The sequence below is a fragment of the Astatotilapia calliptera genome, chromosome 2 (assembly GCF_964374335.1).
Source record: "Astatotilapia calliptera chromosome 2, fAstCal68.1, whole genome shotgun sequence".
Lineage (NCBI taxonomy): Eukaryota > Metazoa > Chordata > Actinopteri > Cichliformes > Cichlidae > Astatotilapia > Astatotilapia calliptera.
In genome coordinates this window covers 29,694,399-29,710,514 of record NC_137423.1, presented here as the reverse complement: position 1 = coordinate 29,710,514, position 16,116 = coordinate 29,694,399, and the positions used below count along the sequence as shown (strand labels likewise).

The window sequence follows — 16,116 nt, the reverse complement described above, 5'->3', positions numbered from 1 at the left end:
AGAACGACATAAGCAAGTTCTTTGTGGAGAAACCCTTGTTGGCAAGCGCAGCAGATGTTTCTTGTAGTTGGTCACCACGTTTGGACTCATCTCTTTTACTCCTCTTTACAGAAACGCTCTATTGATTTTCTATGGCAGGAATGTCAAACTCTTATTACACCATATTACACATACAGCCTACTTTGATCTTAAGTAGGTAGACAACATCCCTCAGATTTCTCAATATAAGAAGTCCAATTTCATTGATACATCTTAGTTTTACTACATGATAAAGACATTTTGTTCTATTTTAATATATAGAAATCAATAGAAATCTATAGAAATCACCCAGCACAACTCTTCTGGCTTAAATGATAAGAAATAAATGTAAAATGACAAAACTGATTTATCTGTGTGCCACATGGGCACACCTGACGTTTGTCTCTCTCCGTTGAAATGAAACAAACATAAAAATTAGAGACTGTTCGTGTCTTTGTAAATGAGCAAACTTGCTGTTTCAGGAGTGTAGGGTGTGTGGTTTATCTTTATTTGGGGAGGTTTACATGAGATAAGTGTCACATGAGATAAGTAAAGTCCTTAACAGTGCACATGCTGACACTTTAAATATGTTTTTAGTATAGGTTATATACATGATTAAAATAAAGCAGGTTTTATGGTGCCGGACCAGTTATTTCCCAGTGTTTTTATGTAACATGTTTAAAAACGTCTTGACTGCGATTCCTTTAGAATTCATTCCTACTGAATTCACTTGAAATGGGACGGCAGCCAACAAAACGGTGCAAAAAGTTGTATTTTTATCCCCTTTAAACTGCTTTTATTTATGATATGGTGGTTTTAAAAGCGATCTTGGAGGCAGAAACAACACAAATGCCTGGTTTGTTATTGAAAAGTATCCTGGGAGATGGGCCCTGTATGCAGTTACAGTGGGAGAGGTGGAGCCTAAGTCACGCCCAGTCCTTCTTTTCTCCACCCAGCAGCTGCAGGACGCACAGAACTCAATCACACAAAAGAAGTACGGTCTCATTATTCTTTTTCTGTTTGTCCACAACTTCTTCTTAGTCAGGCTTTTTAATACTGAACATCACCTGTGTCACTGATTTGCTATTTTCGGGGTTAATTTTTGTGTGTTATCCGAACATTTCATTATAGAAGGGAATGCGGTACGGATTTGGTTTTGGAAGCTGAGGGAAAAAACACTCAGAAAAAAGAGCCTCAAGTCACCTCTCTGCTCTTTTTCTGCAGGACATGTCGCTTGTGTTTTTGATGTTTTCCATTGTCTTCTTCGGTGAGTAGAGCTCATTCCCACATTCTAACATATAAACACCTGAAATCTGAAATACAACGCTCGATGGTTTGGGATTATTTACAACAAACGTTAATTGATTTCCATGCCACACACTCCGTGGATACAGCATGTACAAAGTTATCCAATCTCTCCGTGGAGCCAGGTGTTAAGTGGCACTCTGCCGGAGCGAATTAAAGTGCGTGCATGTTGTAGTAAAAGACGTTTGGTGTTGTGGGGCTGCTGTAGACTAATGCAATTTAAATCAGTAGCAGAACACAGGAAGAACAATACGCATTGTCTCCACACCCATCTGCTATTCCCAGAATTAGTGCTTGGTGCATTTCATTTATCAATAAATTATTTGGGAAACATAAACACCTATCAACGTACATCCACCCATAAATAAAAATAAATAAATAAGCAAGCATATTGGGTTTTTTTTTTATTGTTTTTCGAAAGAAAACAAAACAATAATCTGATTAATTTCATTGAAATATAAATATACAGTTACATATTTATGTGTTTTAAACTATTCACGGTATTTATGCATTGTCATTAATGTCTTTAGCCGCAAAGTGAAAGGAAATGTTTACACGACGGAAACCAGAAAATTCAGCACAGCCGAGATTTCTTTCCGTTAGCTGGTTTGACAAAACATATAACCTCAGTCAGAGATAACGGGTAGCACGACGGTGGCAATCAACTTTTTCTTATTCTTTATTTGTCTTCTGCTTCCGGTTCTGTGAGCGCTCACACGTAAATATGGGCGTTTTGCAGCGTCACGTGACTCATCGTCCGCATGCGATAATCCCCTAAGAGTGGCGCTTAAAATGGTCATTTATAATATTTAAAGAAAAAACATATCATATCCATTCAAGTTAATCACGTTATCACTGCTGTTTAAGGTAACAGCTGCAGATTAGAGCTCTGAAACTTTAAACTGGATCTATTTAAACGTTAAAGGCCATTGTCCAATATCCGAATAGGCAGCGTTTCTGCCGAATGGCAGTTTGTCAGCAGATCAAAGTGTAATTATTTTATTGGTTGTCTTGATGCATGCTCAATCATCCAGATAAGGACATCCCAAAAAGTTAATCCTGTGTCTAGATGAACAGAGTCAACTTTTTGGTATTTTATTAGTTGAAACGGTGTTCATGGTTTATGTTCAATGTTCATGGAGCTGCAATTCCAGCAGTGCTAAAGAAATTTAGCAACAGATTAAAACCACGTATTCCTATATATAACAATACGTGGTTTTAATCTGTTGCTAAATTTTTTTTTATACTTTTTATATCGAATTGATTAATTATATGTGCACATTCCTGTACACTCTGTGCTTCATTCATTGGTTTTTAATAAGGTTTCGCTTAACAGCTAAAACATGCTGTAAATAAAAGAATCAGTGAACACGTTGCGTTTCTGGAGGATTTAAATTGAAACCTGACCTGCTCCCTAGCGGTTTTTGATACGGGCGAAACGGGCGGCTGCCCAGGGCGGCATCGTGGTGGGGGGCGGCATCACGGGCATCGGCAAAAAATAAAAAATTGCTCGTACTCATGCTGCCCCGACATCAGCCAGCGCATATTGGGAATGGCATAGGCACCGATCGGTTTTCTATCGCCCATTTCCTGGGAGTAAGGGCGCCCTCCGTTTGCGAGGTGCGCCTGCTGTTTACGGCACAGAGAGGAGAGGGCGGGGGATTCTCTGGCTGGCTGAAGCAGCATCTAATAACCAACTCGCAAAATAAAACAAAATAAAAACTAAACAACAAACACGAAAACACCAGACATTATGATACAGACTTATAATTTGCACCGATGTTTTTTCGAAATTCTATACGAGAAAAGTGAGCGCAGGAGCGCCTGCTTGTAGCTGTGCTGAAGTCAAAGTAAACTTTATTGTCATCTCCGCTATATACAGTCCAGTATATAGAGAGACGAGACGACGAGGCTCCAGTTACCGCGGTGCAAGTAAACAAACAGGGAGTGTTCGCCCCGTGCGCCAAACAGGCCAGGACCGCCACCAGCATAAATGACCACAGTGACTCTTACTTTGAGCTTAGCCATCTCAGCATAGCTGGTCAAGCCATAGATCTGGCTTCATTAATACACCTCGCTGTTTGTAATGTATGGGTTTGAGTTAATGGCTCAGTAGTGCTGATATCTAAAAGTGGCCAGTTGCTGTTCTAAGATGGTCAGCCATTGCTGGTTTGAGAATAGCGGCTGATGAAGTGAGTGCATCAGAGGGACCAATCAGGTTGAACCGTTTGGAGACAAAGTTACAGGCAAGGCAGAAATGGTTTAATGGTTTGGAGCTGCTGTGGTGACTGAGCTGAAAAGAGGGTAATTTACTGATGTGAGATGTTGTTCATGTATTTCCTTCATTCAGCTAATAATAACTTGGTTTATTTCTGATGCTTTATGACGAATGTGAGTTAATTCATCAGATTGAGAGTTATACTTTACTCTGCCTCGTGCTTTGGGGATGAGAATGCTTTTTTATGCTGCTGCATTTGTGTAAATTCAGTGAGGTTCCAGAACCTTGTCTTCAAAATTACTTTCAGAGTGTAACAAAATACCGGTATGTGTGTGTGTGTGTTTGGTATATTAATGGAAACAACTGATATTATGTTGTCAGATGTTTGTGGTTTCAGTTACATTAACACTACCTCCATCTGTCTCTTCTTCTCTTGCATCTTTTTGATTAAAGGTTCATCCTCTGGTATACAAACTGATGAGGTGTGCTATGGCAGGAGGTGGCAGTTTCCATCTAATTATATACCCTCACGTTATACTGGACCAATATACTTTACTGAAACTAATACGGGATCCAAAAAAGTTGTTATAAATAATGGGATGGTGAGCAGCCTCTATGTGACCATTACATTTCGGCAATATGATAAATGTTGGGCCTATGTTTGAAACAATTAAATCAAAGTATATAGAATATGTTATAATCTGAGGAATATATATGTGCTGTCTATCTTTCAGGCAAAAGACACACGCTTTAGAGTCTCTCCTGGCTCAATTTATCTTACAGATGTAGAAAAAAGAGATGAAGGAATTTATTCTGTCTCATCTGGTGGCTACCAGCGACAAGATGTTGTTGAACTGAAAGTCTTGGGTAAGAATTTGAACTGTACTGTATATTTAGATCAAAAATATAAAGGTATGTGTTTTAGCTACCTGTTCCTAAGCACAAGTCCCCTCCTTTTTTTTCTTAATCTGCATTTTAAGAATGTGCTAAAAATGTCACAAGGGATTACTACTATACGTGGGAGGACTCTATCCCTAGATGGGCTGAAATCCTGGAGTTTACTCCCCTTCACAGTCCGGACCAGCCAAAGATCCTGTGGAATCGCACAGACTCTCAGATCAGAGAAAGCAGAGCTGAGGTGAAAAACGGTAATTGGCAGCTGTCTTACCTCACTCAGGCAGACAGTGGGTACTACAACTTCATGGATAAGAACCACTCTGTGTTGGCCAAGGTGCTGCTCAAAGTAAAAGGTGATGTGAGAAGCTGCCTGTGAGATTTCTGCATTTTACCAGATTAAATGTTCTAATGAAGTCTGATCTGTGTCACTAACAGAACAAACCAGACACTATGAAACAAGGTGGAATGAGCACATTCTCATTGAATACCCTCGGGGTCCTAAGAAGTGGACCGTGACTTTTACACCTGAGGGCCAAATGGATCCCGAAACACTGATGGATGGCAGTCTGATCATAAAAGATAATCGCTTTTCTGGCAGAATTCATGCAGTGATGGATGGCATAATTATAAATTCTACAGAAATTAGAGACTCTGGCACCTTTGAGTTCAGAGACCCAGATGGCAACCTGATCTTGAGTGCTCGGCTTGAAGTGACCCCTGGTAAGCAACAGAGCATTTCTCCTCATAGAGTAGAAGTTCTAACTAACATCAACCCCCACCCTCTACACCATATTCCCTAATTTTCTCCATACTCTTACAGAAATGTTGCCACAGTTTATATTTATGGCCGTTATTGCCTTGATTGTCGTCGGGATCATCTGCTGTTGCTGTTGTTGTAAAAAGTGCTGTAAAAGGGACAAGTCTGCTCCTCAGACTGCAGCCTCACCTGCACCTGCTGTATATTATCATGTAAGTATTCTTTTAAGTGGAAATTAAGACCAGCTGTGTTAATATTTGATGTTCTTATTTTAAAATTTTAAAATTCTTATTCCAATTACAGATTGAGAATCAACCTGCGTGCCCAAGTTACTCACATCCTTCAGCTTTGTCTTATCAGCCTGTGAATTCTCATATTTCTACACAACCTTCAGCTACCTCCTCTGAGCCACTGGTAGGTGTAAAGCTTGATTTATATTCAAGGCAAAGATAAAAGAGAGGTGAAAGGAACTCAGCCACTTTTGTTGTTTTAAAAAGAAATAGTAGTTATTTGTGGATTGGGGCACTAAGTCTTTATCTCGTCTGGGACTGCCTGGCAACTCACATTAGCGCTCATCCTCTTTCCTCTTCTGACTCATGTGCTTTTTCCTAACTTCACAGTTGTACCACAAAGTGAATATCCATGAGAACCCCGCTCAGCCTGAGGTACATACACACAAACAAACATACAAAAATCCCCATGAATGCATAAAACTAAGAACAGAAATTTCCTCATTCAGAGGCATTTTTGGCCTGTCAGTGACTGATTCATTTTAACCACTGTGCTTATGCACCTTTTTTCGTTTTACCGATGTCTCCAGGTTTCAGTACCTGAAAACCAGGCTTCCACTCCAGCTCCCTCAGTCGGTCCAGACTTCCTCTCATCAGACCCGGAGCCGCAATTTGAACTGAAAGGATTAGACATGCCTTTTGCACCATCTCTTACTTCAAACACAACTATCTGTGATGTTTATAACTCAGACAAACTAAACTTTCCGTAAACAGTATGCTGAAAATTCAGGTAGAGTTTATTATTGTTTCCATTTTCATCTTTGCAAAGCCATACACGGACAGGAAAAGGACCATGCAGACAGATGTTAATCGCACTGTGTTGATGCATGATCCGTTTTTTTATCTTTCACACAAAGATGTGCTGTTGTAAAATGTATGGATTCCAAATATATTTTTTCAGTTAACAAGATTGCTTGTAAATTTGTAAGTTCATGTCTTGCAAACAGTTTGGTTCTGGAAAGCTTTGGAATTTTTAATTTTTTTTCCTAAATTTTCCTCAGGTATGAGAACATAAATCTCACTCAGTGTTGTCCTCCAAATATTCTGTTACAGCAGCTTAAGTGTGAATTACAGGAATCAGGGTTTTATTAAATTGTGCAATATAAACGCATTTACAATAAATTAGAATTGTTACTTGCATGAAATAGTGTCTGCTTTGCTTCTCTTCACAGGCTATTTATGGATATTTATGGAATGACAGATAATGTAGTCCAGTATCTTGGCAAAGTGTGTAATAGATACGGTGGACCAACGTGCCTATTACATGCTTTGCCGTGATATCAGGCTGGATAATGTTGCTAGCTTTTGCTTCCATGGGTATTTTCTACCTCTGTTATGTGCATCCAGCTCCATACATCACTTGTTTGTAGCTTTTATCATTGTGTTTTGAGGGATGGTGGGCAATTTTTAAATATGCCTTTTTATATTGTCAAATTCTCAAATGCAATACAAGTATAACTGCTTCTGTATATCTTTAAACAGAAGCTTGTATAAAAGTTTTATCGGGCATTGAAAAACATGTATCGTTTATATAATGTATGTAAAATTCTGATAGTTGTTTGCATTGCATGAAGATGTCTGAATATGGAATTAGTGTAATGATTTGAAAAAGACCTTAAAGAGCTTATATGAATTTTTCAACTCTGTCCCTCTGTCTCGCTCCCTCTTTCTGTCTCACTCTCTCTCTAACACACACACACACACATGCACACGCACACGTGTGGGGACACAGTGGAATAACAACACCACTACTTCTTACATTTTAAAAAATCTAAATGGAAGAGCCCCTTAAAATTTGCATGGAAACTAGAGGGTTAGATTTTCAACATTACAATTAGCGTTACAGTTGTAATAGCTTCTAATGCAACTGTAACTCATTTAATTATAAGAGCATTTGTATGTTGACAGACATTTAAAAAAGCTGGTTTTGGAGAGTTTGCTACTATGCAGCTCTAATAGCAAGTTGATGTGCAGATGTTAATTCCTGCATGGATGTTCCTTTGCCTACATGCATGTAGTTTAAGTAATTGCATGGTGTTATCATATTTCGTAGATAAATATAACTTGGTGTCATCTGCATAGCAATGAAAATGCATGTGTTTTGTAATAACATTGCATGAGGGGAAACGTATAATGTAAAAAGTATTGGTTCTAGGACAGAACTCTGTGGAACTCCATGAAAAATTCTCTAACTTACATTAATAATACCTGTCTACCTGTTCATTCCTGGTCCATTCCTGGTATAAAGCCTGAGAATAATTGCTACGGCATGGGATTAAACTTTTCATCTGATTTTATATATATATATATATATTTATTTATTTATTTATTTATTTATTATGGACCAGTACAGTTCAGTCCAAGTAAAGGAGGCTCAAAATTTGTGGTAAATGTTTGAAGGTAAGCTGCTCCACGTGCCGTGTGACCATGTCTGGGCTGTCTTCTGTTGGAAAACATTAAACCCTGGTATGTGATGATAAATAGAATCTGTTCTCACCTGAGTGAATGTATATGTGTTTACATTTCGGGGAAAGGACCCCAATTCAGGACTCCCCTGGCTCAATTTGTTTTACAAATGTGATAGAATCAGGATCAGGAATTGTTTTTACATCTCATTTGGTGGCAGGCAGCTATTGTTGTGTAACTGAAAATCTTAATGAGAATTAAACTATCCTGCATCAACCAATCTGTTTGATAATAGAATTTTTTAGATAGACTGTTTCTTATAAAGAACCTTTCCACTTGAAGTACTTTTTTCTACTGTTTTTGTACTTAAGTGCTTTCTATGTAGCATTCACACTTATCATATCGGTGAGTAACTTGGGGTTCAGTATCCCAAGAATCCTTTGGCATGCAGATTATAACAGCCAGGGATTGAACCACCAACCTTCTGATTAGTGGATGACCTGCTCTACCTCCAGAGCCCTGTTAGATATGCATTTCTAAATACAAGTTCACCCTGTCTTTTGTTCTTGTTTAAAAAAAAATCCTAAATTGGATTTTTTGTTAATTAGTGTGAATGCTGATAAGTATTGACAGTATTGTTATTCAAATCTTTATTATTATACTATTTTATTATTATTAGTGTGAATGCTGAAAAGCATTCACAGCATTGTTATTCAAATCTTTATTAGTGTGAATGCTGAAAAGCATTTATTTTTGTCAATACGACTTGTAGTATTTTCTTGGGAAGCATTTGTTTCACAATGACTTTTCTGTTTATTTAAACCTTTAGGACCTACCATAGAACCAAGTCCACTAGAGTTATATTTATATTTTTACATGCTGTAGTGCCATTTTTGGGAGCATTTCAAGTTGCTGTACATCAGTATAGCTGTTATAGCCCAAAATTAGGTAATATGTGTGCATTAAGTCTATAATAACTACATAAATTGCAAAAAAGTACAATACACTACAAAAAATTGAAAATCTTTTTTTTTTTTACATATATTTCTAGTTAGAGAAATTTAAGAAGTTTGTAAATACAAAAAAGTTGCACAAAATAGTTTCTAACAACAGGAAATTTATTTTGAGTGTCTTCACACCAATTTTTTATATACTGCTGGAAAAATGAAAATAAATATCATAATGCAAATTTGCAAAAATACAGCATGTACATCAAAATAAACTATTTTCAGCAGTGCAATTTGAGTTCTAAGCATCCCAGAAACTATTCAGAAAAGTATGAAGTCAAACATGACTTTTAAAAACACCAGTACAGGCTTATAAGGGCTCCGAAGGTAAAAAAACAACAACAACAAACTCCGACCGGTTTTAAAGGGTTAAAGCAGCAGCAGAGAGGTGTGTGTGTGTGTGTGCGTGTGTGTGTGTGTGTGTGTGTGTGTGTGTGTGTGTGGTGCCACTGGATGGTGTCACTATAGCAACCAGGCTCACACCTGCCTGCTTAATGAGCTCTGTCTGTCACATAACTGACCCCATATATATCTTTGCTATTTAGCGTTAACTCTGTTACAGCCAAAGCTGAATTGGGATATTATGTAAATCTACACATAAAGCTTCCATAAGTCACTCAAAGGGTACATGGATCTTAAGTGTATTAAAAGGAAATTTCACTCAAAACCAAAATGAGTCTTGTAGTGGCAGAAAAGCTTGGAGATTACCAAAGTAATTAGATTCTGTTTCAACTTCATTTTCTTAGAAGTGTTTCAAGATTAATCTAGAAATGTTGACTTAATTCTTAAAATTAAAGATGACAATAAAAGATATCCAAGATGAAAGTCAAGATACTATTTCGACTTTAATCTCAAAATTTCCAATTAATTCTCCAAAATAGTATTTCAATGAGAAATTCAACATACAAATTTGAGAATAAACTTGAAATACTATTTTGAGATTAAATTCAACTTAAATTCAAATTTAGCTTTTTTCTCAAAATAACATTTTAAAATTTGTCTTGAAATTTTGATTTCATTCTAAAACTAATAATAAAATAAATTCCCCTCTCGACTTCCAGGCCATACTTGGCACAGATGTTCCTGTATACTATGCTGGCCACTTGGATATGGCGTCCCATGTATGCCCTGCCTGTCAGCATCTTGCATCCTGCTGTTATGTGCTGGATTAGCTCAGGGGCATCTTTACACAGTCTGCACCTGGGGCCTTGCCTAGTGTGATAGACCCCAGCCTCTATGGATTTTGTGCTCAGAGCTTGTTCCTGTGCTTCCAATATCCTTTGTGCTGACTTTAAGTCCAGCTTTATCCAGCCACTGGTAGGATTTCTGGATGTCAGTCACCTCCTCTATCTGCCGGTGGTACATGCTCTGCAGGGGCCTATCCTCCCATGATGGTTCCTCCTCTTCCTCCTTCCTTGTTTTTACTGTTTAGCTGGCACCTCGGGACTTGCCTGACTCTCTGCATTTGAAGCTTTCCTAGCAGCCTCTCCATGGTTCTCTCTATCTATCTCTCTCTCTCTCTCTCTCTCTATCTCTCTCTCTATCTCTCTATCTATGTAATTTGAACAATATTGTCAAATGTCAAACGTAATATTAACCGACTCCGTCCCTTCCTTACTCCCCATGCTGCTGCCATCCTTGTCCTTAGTCTTATTCATCTTACTGTTCCGTCCTCACACCTTATTACTATGGGGAACAGAGCTTTCAGTCGCTCTGCTTCCCGGCTCTGGAACTCTCTTCCTCCTGCACTAAGAAATATTGACTCCCTTTCTATTTTAAGACACAGCTCAAAACACATCTGTTTAAACTGGCTTATTCGCTTTAATGCTGATTTTATCTGTTGTCAAGCTCTGTTTTGTAATTTTAACTTATTTTATGTATTTTATGACAACTGTTCCTTTTATTAATTTTGTTTTTTGTAAGGTGACCTTGGGTTTTTGAAAGGCGCCCTCAAATAAAATGCATTATTATTATTATTATTATTATTATTATTATTATTATTATTATTATTATTATTATTATTATCATTATTAAATGTATTAATAACAACAACAACAATTAACCTTTAATAAAAAATATTATTATTGTTCGTGGACCTAACAGCCCCTCGCCAATCTTTTATCGAACTGAGGGGCTGAGGCCGAGTCACACCGAACCCTCTTGTTCGATATTTTAACAATAATTTCCGTAAAACCCTTAAACGCATCACTAGTGCGCTGAAGGAAACGCCCTTTGGGTGGGCTTACAAAATGTTTCTCCGTTTTGCGACTTTAACAGCGTACCGGCGCGTATTAACTTTGTAACCTTCTTCTACTACCCATGTATTTATGTAGGGTAGGTGTAATATGAAGTCTATATACTAAAAGAGGTACAAATGAACCCCAAACGCAGGGTGCTTTGTGCCTAACTGTTTATTCGAGACTCGGAATCTCTGAATCCCTGCACATCATCATGATCTTATTGCTGCTTCTAGTTGCCAGTCTTGGTGTTGGTAAGTAAGGAAGCTCATTTCCACGTTAGTAAAGCAGCTTTAATAATGCTGAAGTCTGGGACTCAGCATCAGTGCTCAGGATCACCCTTTATTATTGTATTTAAGTGCAATTTTCTTAACTCTGATAACACGGTATAATTATGAACTGACATGTTCATAATTATACCGTGTTATCAGAGTTAATGTAAATATGCCAGAATTAGCAAAAGTAATTTGCAATAACAACATACATTAATAATTTTTCTCTCCTCTCCAGGCCTTGAAAATGTTGAAAATTATGAAGTGGAGTATGGAAACAGATTCAGGATGAGGGTGTCAAGAAGGGTTCACTTTATCGAGTTAATCCCCAAGAACAAATCAGAAGGGACGATCTTGTGGGAACGTGACGAAGATCAGCCCAAAGAGGGCAGTAGATGGAAGATGACTGAGACCTTATATACCATCAGTTCTTTAGCCCAAAAAGACAGTGGCCGCTACATATTCAAAGACAACTATGGGGAATTGATGCATGCGAAGATCATTGACGTAAAAGGTGTGGATCTTTTTAGTCCTTGATTTATCTAATGTTTTTTTTCTTTTTCTACAGGTGTGCTAAACTTTTACCACAAGCCTATAGTTAGATTGACCTACAAATCAATGAGAGCGTAACACTACTGTAACAGCACATTTAAAGTCTCTAAAGCCAAACTGCGGTATATAACAAATATGCATTTAGTTAAGTCATATAGCTCTATACTCTGTAAACTGGATTTTATAAAGTCCACCAGAGCAATGCAAATCTAAAGCTCAGTAAAGGACATATGGGTTGGTTCGTTTTAAGCCTTTTTAAAAGGACAGGTTCTGGTTTTATGGAGATTCTCACAGCTCATCTTCAGAAACATCATACACGACAGTAACTTAATTTTCCTTAAATCGGACACAAAACCCCCCAAAAAACTTACACCACGAACCAAGACAAAGTTGAACACATCATATACTTAAAAACCCCGTCCACTGCAGGGGAAATCACCATGTGCAACTGAGGGGGAAACGTTGATAAAAGTCCTATAGACACCCTACAATGAGTTGAAATATTAACTTGTTATTTATTTCTCCATATGTAATTTTTGTCATTTGTATTGTGTCACTTTGTATGTCCCTCACGATTTCCCGTCATCAACCCCTCCCCTAGAGCTGCCCCTGCTTCCTACAGATTCCTCATGCATTAGTGCATTAACTTAAAAATCACTTTAATATTTTCTTTATCAGAGGTCACAAAGAGCTATACCCTGGAGACTAATCAAGTCCTGAACATCACTTTTGATCTGGAACCGCACTCCTGCAACATTTACTTCTTCCCTGGCGAAAACAGTAAGACTGCAATAGTCCTTAAGGGCAGACTGCAGCATGATTTGAAACAAGTGGATTGCGTGGGGTTTGAGCTTTTAAAGCCATGTGGGATTGTACACAAGGCCATCCAAAAGACATGCAGTGGATGGTTTGAAGTCAGAGATGATAATGATGACAAAGCCTTGGTAGTTTTCCTGGAAATGGAAGGTAAATAAACTAAGATCATTTTCATTATACAGTATAGTTTGCTTTGGGCTGATTAACAGACTTTGTTTCAGAGCCACAGTTCAGTCAGGCTTACCTCGGTATTGGTGGTGGTGCGTTGTTCTTCACACTGTGCTGGTGTTGCTGCAAGTACTGCTGTTGTGGTGAGAGATCCTCAGCAAAGGAGAACTCAGAAGCAGCTGCAGAGAATGATAGCGAGCCTGCTGTGTATTACCATGAGGTGAACATGATCTGCTATTTTTTTGCTTTTTGTGTATTTATTTTTTTTAGTTGTGTTTATATTGTCTGTTTAAATCGAACTGCAGTTTGAGCCTGTGGGTCCGGGATCAAACCAGCACTGTGAACTCTCTAATCCACCCAACACTGATGAGGCTCCTGATGCTCCAGTTGACCTGCTGGTTAGTGTATGAACTCAACTCCTGAGCCATTTTTATTCTCCTCTCTTTCCTGCTATTAATGTGTGTTGTTGAACTCTGCAGATACACAGTTCTGCTGCTACGGATTCTCCACCTGCTTATTGTGAGGTGAGACCTAAGTGCATGTTCAATGCAGTTTTGAAACTTCTTTAAACTTAGAAACGAGACTTGGTTTAAAGGCTAAATGTGCAGTGACACGTCTGTCTTTTTCCTCCAGGTTACACCGCCGGCGAAGCAGGAAGAGGCTCCAACCATCACTCCCACCTCCGACCCTGAGCCACGGTTTGAATTGAAGGGGACAATTTTCAATTCTGGTCCGCCACTCAGCTCAGCCTCAACGTACTGTGATGTTTATACCTCAGAGAAATTCATCTTCTTCTAAAAGTCTTGATTTTGAACTGTGTTCTTTAGTACGGTGACGAAGGGATAATTTGACATTTCAGGGAATAGGCTTGCCTGACATCTTTGAGCCAAGAAAAAAAATGTTTTGTAACCACTGGTACATTTACAAATTTATGTTTCTACAGATAGTTTTTTATGGATAAAAAAAACCTTAGAACCAAAAACATTTTGAAGCTTGTGTCTTCACTGCTGCCTGCTGTAGTTCCATATTTATCAAGGAGAAAGAAAATATGTATTTTCGGATTTTCCTTTGTCTTTTTGTTTTTTATGTTGTGATTTTTAAGGGATACGGCACATTAATTAACACTACTGTAAATACATTTTTCTGTTCTCTATAGTTCTGTCAGGAATATGTTATGCATTACAGACCACTGTGAATGTGGTATTTTCAGGGAAGATATATGCAGTAGGCACGTTGCAAAAACTGAGGTTTTACAGTTAAATGTGGAATCTGAGTCATATTAACTTAAATAAGGGAACTGTTTTTAGCTCCTGAGAAAGATGCATTCACAGTTTGTATGAAATGTGAGACTGCTAATGAAGACGCTTATTTTAGACTTTTTTGTTATTGTTGCTTGTATGAAGAGTTCATATCTTAGTATTTAATCATATCTTGTACACAAAAAGCAAACTTAGAAATGCAAGGGCCATCAATATGGAAATATTTCTATGCTTTACCAAAGACCTACCCTCCTGACATGTGGTTTATGTTTTGTTTTTATATATTTGATGTATTTGTGTCCATATGTGGGAACTTTTGATCTGTTACATTTAGTTACAAGTGCAATACCCCTTCATCCTGTGAAAGTACTGTCGATTGTGTGTATTGTGTGTATGTTATTTAAGCACTTTCTGAGAAGACTATACGCTGTAAAACCTTTTAAAAAACCCTTATGGACATATCAGCATGTATTTAGACATCTGTTACATTAAAGCTAGCATTATCCTACCTCTACAACTTGTTTGGTATTTGCATTTGTTCCCCTGCACAGTTTACCTTCACTAATACTTAAAGCACCTCCAACAGTGTCACTAGAGAGCCAAAAGCCCATCCAAGCACATAAATTCCTTTCTGCCATAGCAGCTGGTTCACAGAAGACAGGAAGCAGAGCAGGACTCAAACTACAACTGAGGCTTTTCTGTCTTGAGAATAAAAACAACAGAACCTCAGACCTGTCTGACACGCACAACAAGTAGTCCTGTGTAGAGACATTTAAAAAGGTTTATCAGCTCATGCTTTAAGAACTGGAGTATGTGTTCAAACTAACTTTGTAATAGCAGAAGAAACACACAAAATAAAACTCTAAGCACTAAAACCTCATGTGACTCATTTAATTTCTTAAAGTTACTTAAAATTAATATGTTTTTGTTTAGCCTTTTCCCACAATAATTGGCAATCTCTGTGTAGGTTATATCAGAGACGTGGGAATCCTATAAAGGCTATAGTATGTATGCTATTGTGTAACAAAAATGTGAAAATATCCACTTCCATTCTTTCACAGCTTGAGTTAGGGTTTGTTTTGCTTTTTAAGTTTTTGGGGAAGTGTAACTAGAAGATTTTCTTTTAAGTAACTAAGAAAAGTTTGGAAGGAGTTGCAAAATCTGCATTTATCTGTGTTTTGGACACCTGGTGAACATATGCCCAATATTTAACGCTCTCTAAATTCTGTTAAGGGAAACAGCTGGCTCTTTAGGTGCTCTAAAGTGTTCATAAGCTAGCTGCTGAATCGGTTTGCCATTTCTGTATAATTAAGTGAAGTTGTGGCCTGGGAAATCCAAATGCATAAAAAGGGTTGCAGAGCTGTGAGAGGAAGAGCTGGTGTCTAATTCTTGCTTTATCCTTTTAATCTTTTAAAAGAAATTCATTTTAGATACATTTAGCTGCAACACTCTATCAGTTTCCTCCTTTTTTCACTAATGTGGTGAGAAAAAAAAGGTTGATTTCACAATAGAATTGTATCTGGTCTGCTTGGCACTCCACCAAAGAACAGCGTAGGAGGATTTTGACTATTGATGGTGAAGGGGAGCAAGCAGAAGTGATAATTTTGGCACTGAGGTCAGGTTGCTCCATTCCCTTGATGTGACAGTGGGGGTGGAGATTGGTGGTAAGAACCCAAAGGATTAAAAAGCTTCCAGATGACAGAGCCGTTGGGACCCAGCCTGGCAGATGGGAGTGAAGAGGCATGGCTGTAGCTAATTGAACATAAGTCATCAAATATAAGATGTGTTGCTTGATGCTTGTGCTTATGAAGCCTAATCTAAGATGCCATCAGTGCATGGAAGGTTCTCAATCAGGATAGCTGCCTGATTACGCTGGGTTACGCTGGTCTGGCAGTTGGTCAACCACTTCAGCCC

The 16,116-nt window shown here is 38.1% G+C and overlaps 2 protein-coding genes across 3 annotated transcripts; both read left to right on the top strand.

Moving 5' to 3' along the window:
• The first annotated feature begins 912 nt into the window (after nt 1-912).
• LOC113036458 (uncharacterized) lies at nt 913-7,131 on the top strand. Of its 2 annotated transcripts, none has more exons than XM_080288328.1 (10): nt 913-1,012; nt 1,243-1,285; nt 3,995-4,143; nt 4,276-4,408; nt 4,522-4,791; nt 4,874-5,158; nt 5,259-5,407; nt 5,499-5,609; nt 5,816-5,860; nt 6,016-7,131. In XM_080288328.1, the coding sequence occupies exons 2-10, from the start codon at nt 1,246-1,248 to the stop codon at nt 6,193-6,195; spliced, it is 1,362 nt and encodes a 453-aa protein (XP_080144454.1). In that variant the 5' UTR covers nt 913-1,012; nt 1,243-1,245; the 3' UTR covers nt 6,196-7,131. The 2 variants fall into 2 exon arrangements, with proteins under 2 accessions (XP_080144454.1, XP_026048625.1); XM_026192840.2 differs by having other exon boundaries at nt 924-1,012; nt 1,150-1,285.
• A 3,991-nt stretch (nt 7,132-11,122) lies between these two features.
• Nucleotides 11,123-14,716, top strand: LOC113036450 (uncharacterized). The gene is made up of 7 exons (XM_026192828.2): nt 11,123-11,389; nt 11,646-11,921; nt 12,638-12,925; nt 12,997-13,163; nt 13,249-13,341; nt 13,423-13,467; nt 13,577-14,716. The coding sequence occupies exons 1-7, from the start codon at nt 11,350-11,352 to the stop codon at nt 13,739-13,741; spliced, it is 1,074 nt and encodes a 357-aa protein (XP_026048613.1). The 5' UTR covers nt 11,123-11,349; the 3' UTR covers nt 13,742-14,716.
• The last annotated feature ends 1,400 nt before the right edge of the window (nt 14,717-16,116 follow it).

What these genes read in the sequence shown, in the direction of transcription:
- LOC113036458 (XM_080288328.1), top strand. Translation starts at nt 1,246, where the DNA reads ATGTCGCTTGTGTTTTTGATGTTTTCCATTGTCTTCTTCG. An exon ending in TGTTGAACTGAAAGTCTTGG is followed by an intron (nt 4,409 to 4,521) that starts GTAAGAATTTGA and finishes CTGCATTTTAAG; the next exon opens with AATGTGCTAAAAATGTCACA. An exon ending in CACCTGCTGTATATTATCAT is followed by an intron (nt 5,408 to 5,498) that starts GTAAGTATTCTT and finishes TTCCAATTACAG; the next exon opens with ATTGAGAATCAACCTGCGTG.
- LOC113036450 (XM_026192828.2), top strand. Translation starts at nt 11,350, where the DNA reads ATGATCTTATTGCTGCTTCTAGTTGCCAGTCTTGGTGTTG. An exon ending in CTGCTGTGTATTACCATGAG is followed by an intron (nt 13,164 to 13,248) that starts GTGAACATGATC and finishes ATCGAACTGCAG; the next exon opens with TTTGAGCCTGTGGGTCCGGG. An exon ending in ATGCTCCAGTTGACCTGCTG is followed by an intron (nt 13,342 to 13,422) that starts GTTAGTGTATGA and finishes TGAACTCTGCAG; the next exon opens with ATACACAGTTCTGCTGCTAC.